General features: G+C 33.9%; 1 protein-coding gene across 3 annotated transcripts in view; it reads right to left on the bottom strand.

Annotated features, from left to right (window-relative positions):
- Positions 1-630: 630 nt before the first annotated feature.
- The window catches only part of LOC106874712 (activin receptor type-1), a 74,683-nt gene continuing 64,480 nt past the window's right edge, over positions 631-10,833 (bottom strand). For all 3 annotated transcript variants that reach the window (XM_052967084.1, XM_052967083.1, XM_052967082.1), the window contains 4 exons: positions 8,453-8,552; positions 6,498-7,118; positions 4,197-4,327; positions 631-2,569 (listed from right to left, as the gene is read on the bottom strand). In XM_052967084.1, the coding sequence (XP_052823044.1) occupies positions 2,444-2,569; positions 4,197-4,327; positions 6,498-7,118; positions 8,453-8,552 (978 nt within the window). In that variant the 3' untranslated portion in view covers positions 631-2,443. The remainder of the gene's footprint in view (positions 2,570-4,196; positions 4,328-6,497; positions 7,119-8,452; positions 8,553-10,833) is intronic.

The raw sequence follows: 10,833 nt of genomic DNA, 5'->3' as shown, positions 1-10,833 counted from the left end.
ATTTATATATACAAATACAGAGAGAAAGAGATACACGCATATATATATATATACAGGGTGTCGCGAAATTAAGCCAACCTAAGTTTTGGGGTTTAATAACTCTAAATAAATATAAGATATGAAAATTATACATCATTATAAATGATTACTGCGTCATTTTTTTAATTTCAGACTAAATAAATTCAGATTTATAAATTAAGTTAGAGATTAAAATACAATCATAACTCTCTACAAAGGAGGTGAAAGTAATACAGCTATAGCAAAAAGCTTAAAATTAACCAAACAACAGCCTGGAAAATTGTCAGGAAATTTCAAGTGACTGGTGCTTCCACTGATCGACCTGGACGTGGCTGAAAAAGAAGTGTGCAGACCCCTCAGCTTATCAAAAGTACCAGAGAAAAGACATGGCGAAATCATTGTCGTTCTGTCAGAAAACTAGTTGCCACAGCAAAAGTAAACCAAACATTAATGTATCAAGTGCTGAAGGAGAGACTCAGGACCCTTCCCTACAAGATGATCAGCTGTCATGAGCTCATGCAAGTTTATAAGACCATGAGACTGGAGAGAAATCATCTTATCCTGCGTCAGATTGTTGAAAATATGTTGCCCAACCTAGTGCTCACTGATGAGAAGAAATTTGACATCAAATAGACAGTAAACCACCAGAATGACCGACTTTGGAGCGTATCTAGCTCCGTCAAGCGTAGACTCATAAATCGACATCAAAATCCACAGTCAGTTATGGTTTGGCCAGCTGTGACAGCCACTGGAAGGTCTCACCTCATTTTTGTGTTCTCAGGTGTTAAAATTAACACCCAGCAATACATTAGCAACATTCTGGAAGCTGAACTGCTTCCATGGGTGAATGAATGCTTTCAAGGTGCACTTTTGAGCCTCCAACAGGACTCAGCACCATCCCACTGCACCAAACATTCACAACACTGGATTCAGAAAAACATTCTGCTGTTCAAAGGCAAGGATGTATGGTCCTCAAGAAGCCCCAATGTTAACCCATTGAACTTTTTTGTTTGGTCCATTTTGGAGATGAGGGTGGGTCTAGAGCACTGCTTGTGCTTTGCTAGATGCTTTGAAGGCAAAACTGTACCAGGAATGGGTTTTGATTCTCCAAGAACAGCTGTGTACTGCATGTGAAGCATTTGCACTTAGACTTAAGGTTGTGATTCGAAACATAGGTGGTCATATCAAAAAGATGTGGTTGTGTCATAATTGTGCTTCCTTTACCATTGCATTGCAATGATCAGACCCAAAATACAACAATATTTTGCTTCGGCAAAATTGAAAAAAGTTCCTTGCCTTAATTTTAGGACACCCTGTATATATGAAAATACATAATATGCATATATAAACATGTATATGTGTGTTTGTGTATGTATACTTACACATGTACATACATATCAACAAAAACAGAAAAATACTAATGAAGGAAAATGCAAATAATTGCAGATTTAAAATGACTGCATATTAGTGAAAAAATTCTTTGAAATGACCATACCTACCTGCCAAGGGAAAACATTCAGAGTTTATCAGCTTCAAACTTGTATCGCAAAAACACACACACTCACATGAGAAAATGCACACATAATTCTCTACTGAAATGGATTTTATATATATATATATATATATATATATATATATATATATATAAAGAGAGAGAGAGGTACATATATATATATATATCTTATGGGTGGGAGAAAATACGGTTAGTAGGGAAGGAAAGGGATGAATCAAACATTATTCAGGTTTTATACAAGTGTTCAATGACTAAAAAATATGTAAAAAAAAAAAGTTAATATAATGAAAAGGAATAGACAACATGTGTGAATGAATCCTTTCACAAGATTGATGATTGGTTTAATAAAAACTATGAAACTAATGATGTATCGCAAAAATATTGCTGAATGAGGTCTGTCTGTATAGATTATATATTTAGATATGCATATCTGTGTGTGTGTGTGTGTGTATATATACATATATATATATATGCATTCACCCACACAATATGCATGTACACATGCAGATATGCATGCATGCATTTGTGTGTGTCTGTGTGTATATATATATATATATATATATTTATACATATATACATGCACACACATAAGTACATATATATACATGTGTATACATAAACACACAAATATATAATACACATGTACATAGATGTTTGTGTATGTATATATACGCACACACACATGCATGCTATGTACACACACATACACTCCCTTTCACTCATGTATTCATACATATGTATACCCACAGAGTGTATCTGAATTCATATTTTTGTTTGTAAAAATGTAAGCGTAAATGCATACACACTTGTACACATGTCAGCAATGACCGTGTGTACAGAATCTGCCTCTCTAAAGTACACAGCTGTTAAGTCTCTGACAAGTGTTATATTGGAAAGTCTTATTTATAGTAATTAATTGTCATCTTCAGGTTTATTCATATAACGCTGTAAATTCTTCTTAACACGCAGCATCGACAGTCTGGCTTTGGGTTCATGGCGCCAGCATTCTTTCATTAATTTGCCCACCTGGTTGAGAATCTGCAACAAAAATATTGACATTATTCTTTAAAAAAGATCTCCAAAGATTTTAATGCATTTATTAAAACAACGTTAAATATAAAATCTGAAATTTATGATCAAGCAATGTCTTGAACTGTTTACTTGTCTTCACACCAATTAGTTGGTAATAAGTACCAGAGATGGTTATCTATGATATACAGGAGTTGTAAAACATGTAAAAGTCAACAACTGTGGTTTATACAGACATTCATAACTTTCATTAGATACTAATATATTCATAGAACAATATAAGTACAAATAATCAATTTGGTACATAACACATCTAGGAGAAAAATGAACCTGGAAGCAATCTTCAGAGTATATAATTGGTGTGTGTGTGTGTACGATTTTTGGATTACCTCTTTTTCAGCATTTTCTTTTGTTGCATAACCCAAATTAGCTTTGATCAAGCAAACATACAATCATAGGAACACAAGCTATGTGCAGCCTGTTTTTTTGTCTGGAATACTGTACCTGAGCTATATTATTAAATATACTTTTCCTTTTAACATGGTTGGGTGTGATTTGAAGGAAATTTGTCTCCCACTTCTAGCACAGAGAAACCAATTAAAGAATGATATACAAGTAAAATAGAAAAATGGTTTCTTAAGATATATTAGACCATCATCATCATCGTTTAATGGTCATGTCCGCTTTCCAGACTGGTATGTGTAGGATGGCTTGACATAGAGCTGGCTAACAGGGAGCTGTCCAGACTCCAGCTATCCGTTGAGGCATGACTTTTATGGCTATCTTCACTTAAACATGGATGGTCTGTAAGAACAAACTTTACTGTGGTAAATACCATGAGAAAAGCTTTCATACTGGTTTTTGGTGCAAAATGCACTCTTGTTTATATCACTAGCAGGGAGATATACAAAAGCCAATGAGAACTTCTCTCATGATATGTACCACAGTATAGTCCATTTAACAGAACATCCACATTTTAGTGGGATAAATATTACCTTTCAGCATTAATACTGCCATTGTTACTAATATATATAATTGATATATAACTCCATCTCCAAAATATCTGAAATCATTTGAATTAGTTTAAGATGCTTCAAAGTAATATATTGCATAATTTCAGTGAACAGTGATTTCAAGAATGTAATAGCATAATTTAAAGTACACAAACTGTTACATGTGTATGTTAATCTGACAGCCTGTTTCTTCCATTGTAGGTACTTCACAGAACACAAAATCAATGATTTTTTTTTTTTACAAAGTTTTAAATGAATCAACACCTGCATATAGAGACTTATTTTTACAGACTCTGGATGAATAGAAAAAGCAAAACTGATTCCATTGAGATTTGAACTCAGAACACTAATATCTTTCTGAAGTAAAAATTATCCAATGTGTCATTTTTATGTTTATGCACAACTGAAGGAGATTGACTGCTGTATCTAGAAGTGAGCAACTGCATAGAGGCTCCTACATTGTTTGTCTACTTTTGTAAAGCTGATGGTATTACTGATTCACAATCTCATTATAGCACTGGTACTGGTTACACTGATCCAGAAAGATATTGACTGTAGTGAAGCACAAAACTTGAATGCTGTAATACATCTCAAAGCTTTCTATGAACCTAAAATATACTTACAGGATCAGTAGTCCATCTGTTTGGAATTATGGGTCGTTGCTGATCAACAGAAACTACTTTTCTCATATCCTCAAAACTAGGATCGCTTGGAACAACATCCCAAAATGGTGGCTTGTATTCTTCAGAAATACCTGCAGAATAGAAGAGAAAATTATTTATCAGTATTATTGACTTGAATAATTACATTAATATTTGTATCATGGACGTGTGAAATAAATAAGAAATTTGGAACCTTGGACAACTGTCTTCTACTATAGCCTTGGACTGACCAAAGCATTGTGAGTGCATTAGGGAGACAGAAACTGAAAGAAACCTGTCATATATGTGTGTGTGATTGTGTGTCTGTACCCCACCACCACTTGACAACCAGTGTTGGTGTGTTTATGTCGCCATAACTTAAAGATCTGGCAAAAGAGACCAACAGGATAAGTAACAGGCCTAGCAAAAAAAAATTTTTTAATAAGTAGTGGGGTCGATTCATTCAACTAAAAATTCTTCAAGGCAGTGCTCCAGCATGGCCACAGTCTAATGACTGACTGAAATAAGTATAAGAAAGAAAAAAAATTGATTGCTTGACTCTTTGTAGTAAGAGATATATGACTTAGAAAAGTACAAACTTATTGACTTAAGGATAGGAGAAGCTGGAGTTATAATGCTGACACTTTTGACCAAGTGCATTTCTGAATTATCTTAGTTAAAACCTAGGCACAAAACAGCATTCTGCCATAAAGTACTTTTTATCTCTATAGCATCAGCTATTGCAGAGCAAATGTTGAAAGTATTTGTCATAGAGCGTTGATGCATTTGAATAACAATAACTGAAAATGAACAGAAATATGTTGAAAGTAATATCATCTCTTGATACCAACTTGCCCCAGACAACCTCTGCTTCTGTAACACAAAACTATCACTTTCATAAAATATTCATGCCTAAATTTAAAATTCCATCATGAATCTATGTAAGAAACTTTTGTTAAGTTATATTACAAACACCAAACTTAATGGAGAAGTTAGTTTAAAAACATCCCTTCAGTTTTCAATCATTTATCAAAGTGATAGAAAATATATGTATATAGGGTATTTCACTGAAAATGCGGCCACAAAAGGGTTAATTAATACAATTTTTTTTTTACTTTTATGTTTACAGTTTGGAAACCACATTATGTCGTTGGTAAACCTACCTCATATTATTTCACTTCAGTTAATTTCAAAAGAAGGGAGGATGAAAATTAACTGCATAAAGGTAGATAACTTATAAAATAGGCTCTAGGAAAAAATTCTGATAAATATTGACTAACCTGTCAGTGTGGTAAAGCAAATAGGAAATGTTTCTTTCAATATTTTAATAGATCTAATTATTTAGTACTTAATTAATTACATGCTATGTTTCATGTTACACACATATATACATTTCTATCCATTTTTCAAATAAATATTTTACTCCAAACTCATATAAAAGCATTAATAGGTCAACATAGATCATATAAAACAAACGACACATTTCTTTTCAATATATATATTTTTATATATATGTATAAATGCAAAATTCTATTTTTAGAATTTATCAATATGAAGAATAAGAGCAGAGTTTCACCCTAAATTTGGACAGTTGTTGTTTGCTCTAGATCAGTTTAGACTGAGCAGAAATGATGAAAAGAGGTTCTAGCTGTGATCATTGCATCTTTTCTAGTGGTAGGGTATGATTTTTAACAGACAAATCAAAAACGACTGCTATTTTGAGCAGGTCAAACGACCACATATTGCAGTGGTTCTTAACATTTTTTCTATTTTCTGATGCACTGGAGATCAGATAAAAAGTTAATGCTGCACTTTGCATAAAGAGATAAAAACTTAGGAAAATATTATTGCTTACCTTATTTTATAAATCACACATGTGTGTAACAAATTTATGAATAAGATGTTTTTCAAGATGCTTAAGCATTAGTGTTGATTTCCTGAAACCTCAAATAATATTTTTAAACAGTGCTCTACTTGAATAACTTCTAAGGCTCCTCCGTTTACTTATACTAAGATATTTTCTTACTTTGAAGTGGGCAATAATTTGAAAATTGATTGCATTGCAAAGTGAATTTGGGGCAGAACTCATGAATATCTCAAAATACAAACCCATCAAGCTTTACACACACATACATACTTCAATAAACAACATATACACAGCAATAAACGACACATACACAGCAATAGACAAGTAAACATTATTTAATATATATTCAGAAATATTCTGAACATAATAGAATTGGTACAACTTAAAAAAAAAAAAAATCAATGAAGTTGAATTACCTCCAAGAGCACAACGGCGTGTTATTTCCCAGAGAACCAGACCAAAGGCATACACATCAATACATTTGAATGACTCAAATAGAGAAGTGTTCAAATGATCATCAAGGACCTCGGGTGCCATGTAACGTTTTGTCCCCACCTTGGTGTTGTTACCAAGATCTAAGATGTTCGTTGTTTGACTATGTATGACAGCAAGTCCAAGATCACCAATGCAACAGGAGCCATCTTTTTTGACCAGGATATTCTTCGACTTAATATCTCGGTGTGCAATAGCAGGCTTTCCTTGTTTTCCAAGAATTTCCGAATGAAGATGAACCAGACCTGCTGCTGCTGAATAAGCCAAAAGCAGCATCGACTGATGGTTTAAAACTACTCTCTGTAAGTAGTCATAGAGGGAGCCATTGACATGGTAGTGCATGATGAGCCATAGCTGAGTGCATGAGTTACGACTGGTCATGTCTGATGCTAAGTATCCAAGAATATTATCATGACGTAGTAAAACAGTGTTATAAATTTCAGTTTCACGATCCCAGCTGGCTTCATCACGAGAAGAAAATGTCTTAACAGCAACAACTTCACCATGATAGGTTCCTTTCCACACTTCTCCATATCGTCCTTTACCTGAAATCAAAACAAAATTTGTTAATTTAATGTAATTTCTTATATTGGCATAAAGCCACACATTTGTGGGAGGGAGTGTAATGAATTGAATCAATGCCCAGCACCCAGAGGGGGGTGAAAAGCAAAGTCAATCCTGACAGGCTTTAGAGTCAGAGTATACACAAGGTATTTTCCCTGGCTATTTTTGCCTTTTAACTACCTTTTCTCTAGAAAATTTTGTCTTTCCACTTTCTTTTAACACTTTAGCATTTAAACTGGCCATATCTGACCAAATTATCCTGTCTGTTTTATGTTCAAACTGACCCAATCCAACATTTTACACCTGCCTTTTAATGTCTTTCTAAAAATAGACAATCACATCATTGAAGCCATGAGATAATGCACGATTAATTCAAAACAATGTGAATAAATAAACTTCACATTTGACAGGACAATCTGAATGCTAAATGTTTATAACAATAAAAATAAATATATTTATCTATCAATTTAATATAATTTCTTTCCTGACTTTTACCCTATGCAAAGGATTATTAAGAATAGCAGCATACACAGTATTACAAGAAATTATATTCCACACTGTTACTAAGCCATAGTTTTGTAGAAAGTCAACAAAATTAACAACACAAATTCAAAACATTAACAAATAATTTTACAACTTACTCACACTCTAATTACATATTTTTATCTAAACAATTTTAACCATTCGAAGGTGTTTAAAATCAACATTTTAGTAACTGCTTAATTGTTTGGTAAATTTTAATCATTAATCGATGATTTAAATGCACTGTTTATCACTCAATGTGATCTGGTGCTCAACTAGATCACATTGGTGCTCAATTAAAAATAAATAAATGCTTTGTTAGACGCTTTCTGTTTCCCTCTTCCACTTTTTCGTTCCTTTTTTTTTTTTTTTGTTAGACACTGGCAAACAAACTCTGTCTTGGTTACAAACATTTTCTTTGCTTAGACGCTTTCTGTCTCCCTCTTCCACTTTTTCTTTCCATTTTTTTTTTGTTAGACGCTAGCAAACACTCACACAGTTTGACTTCGCCATGTCAACAAACTTCAAAATTGGTAAAAGTTATGGTTGAAAATCGATTTTATAGCTATACGTGGGTACCTCTAAGAGAAAAAGTTGATGAAAATGCAGATAGGGTCATGACGAATCTCCTCCTAAAATTGGAGCAATATGCGTGCTAATTTGTGGACGTGCATAAACTACATTCACATACACACACACACACATCCTGCCTTATATTTATATGATGTCAATATTCTTTGGTAATCTTATGCATATAATTAAACCATATAGAGTCAAGCTTGACAATACTTACCAATCATTTCAACCATCATGACTTGTCTGGCTACAGTACTTTGAACAAGAAAAGGCAAACCAGATCCACTTCCAGATGTTACTGATTGTTCATAATGCTCCTGTAAAAACACAAATATATTGCACAATCTTTGATTTCAAAGCAACAAAAACACATCACAAAATAACTATAATGTCTAGTTTAATATGGTTACTTGATATGAACTGTTATTTTTTCAATCTGAATTTACTCTCACATCATCACATAAAACTGAAAATTGCATTTTGCTGAATGGTCAGGATATTGGTTTAATAGCATGGGCATGACTGTGTGGTAAGAAGTTTGCTCTTCAACCACATAGTTCCAAGTTCAGTCCTACTATGTGGCACCCTGGGCAAGTGTCTTTTAACATAGCTCAGGGCTGACTGAAGCCATGTGAGAGGATTTGGTAGCGGGAAACTGAAAGAAGCCTGTTATATACATATACACATGTGTGGGTCTTTGTGTATGTATTGTATTTGTGCTCCACCACCGCTTGATAACTGCTGCTGATTTGTTTACATTCCTGTAACTTTGATATATATATATATATATATATATAGACATGCCGGTGGTATCTGAAAAGCACCATCTGAACATGGTCGATGCCAGTCCTGCCTGACTGGCTCCTATGAGTGGTTGGTGTTACGAAGGACATCCAGCTGTAGAAACCTTGCCAGGTCAGATTGGAACCTGGTGCAGCTAATTGGCCTGCTAGCCCTCAGTCAAACCGTCCAACCCATGCCAGCATGGAAAGAGGACGTTAAATGATGATAATGATATTGGGTTGGCAAAATAGTAATTTTGGTTTTTTTAGTGTGAAATAAAAGTCATTTTTTTTCATACAAAGAATGAACTTTAATCAATATATTTTCCATTTTGTTTGATTACCTTTTGCCATCTTTCTGGCAACTTGATGACTCCATGCTCATAGAACTTCTGGTCCTTAGCCAAAAACTGAAGCAAGTGTAATTTCAGGTCATCATCATTATTGAAAGTTTTACCATTCAAAGAAATAAATGGTAAATCTGATGGTGCAAGGTCAGGGATATATGGTGGATGTAACACCACTTTCCAACCAAGTTCTAATAATTTTTCAAGAGTTAGCAAAGACGCATGTGGTCTAGTGTTGTCATGGTGGAACAATTCTTTTATGATATGCCAATTCTGGCCATTTTTCTTTGATTGCTTTCTCTAGTTTCATTAGCTGTTGACAGTAAACATCTGAATTAATTGTTTGGCTCCTTGGAAGCAGCTCCAAATACACAACACCTTTGTAATCCCACCAGATTGACAACATGACCTTTTTTCGATGCGATTCAGCTTTCAATGTGGTTTGTGACGGTTCATTATGCTTGGACCATGATCGTTTCTGATTGATGTTATTGTAGACAATCCACTTTTCATCACCAGTGATGAATAAAAGGTCAATTTCATTGCATTTGAGATGCATATTGCAAATATTGATTCATTGTGTTGTGAATCTCTTTCAATTTATGTGGAACCCAAATATCAAGTGATATTTTAAGTGATTTTCAGTTGTTGTGTGTGATACATTTAAACTCACTGCAATCTCTCACACAGTTATATGACAATCAGATTCAATTATGGCTTTGATTTGGCCATCATCAACTTCATTAAGTCAACCAGAATGTTGGTCATCCTTTAGTAAAAAATCTCCAGAATGGCATTTTTTAAACCATTTCTGACATGTGCGTTTTGTTAAGCAATCAACACCATAAACTTCACATATCTCTTTGTGAGCCATAGCAGCTTTCTTGCCTTTATGGAAATAAAAAAGCAAAGTATGGCGAAAATGTTCGTTTTTGCATTCCATGTTAAAATTGACACTGAACTAACAGCTGTAAAGAAAATTATGCACAATTTGCTTCTAGAGTAAGCTAATAGTAACAGCTACCAAATGTCAAAAAGGAAAAATCATAACATTAATAAAAGTCATTCAAAAAATACCATAACTATTTGCAAAAAATGAAATTACTTTCTTTGCCAACCCAAGATGTGTGTGTGTGTGTGTGCATACGGCCTAATGGTAAGAGTGGTGCACTTGTGATCATAAGATCATGATTTCGATTTCCAAGGTGGTGCATAGTGTTCTTGAACAAAGAACTTCATTTCGTGTTGTTCTGTAATCATTTCAACATCTGACATGTGGTATAGTGTGCATCTGTACAGGAATTGTTGATTTAATGGAGAGGGTGAGCTAATGTTCAGCACAAACATTTGATCACTATAAAAAAAATTATCTGTGCAGGTTGTTCAGCAAAAAAGTTATGGAGCCCTCATCTGTCATTTATGGCAAGAAGAGTCCTGTTACTGTTAATACTTCATTTAGAGAATTAACA

Source organism: Octopus bimaculoides, chromosome 4, assembly GCF_001194135.2.
Source record: "Octopus bimaculoides isolate UCB-OBI-ISO-001 chromosome 4, ASM119413v2, whole genome shotgun sequence".
Lineage (NCBI taxonomy): Eukaryota > Metazoa > Mollusca > Cephalopoda > Octopoda > Octopodidae > Octopus > Octopus bimaculoides.
The sequence above is the reverse complement of the archived record's forward strand: the minus strand, read 5'-3'. Positions and strand labels throughout refer to the sequence as shown.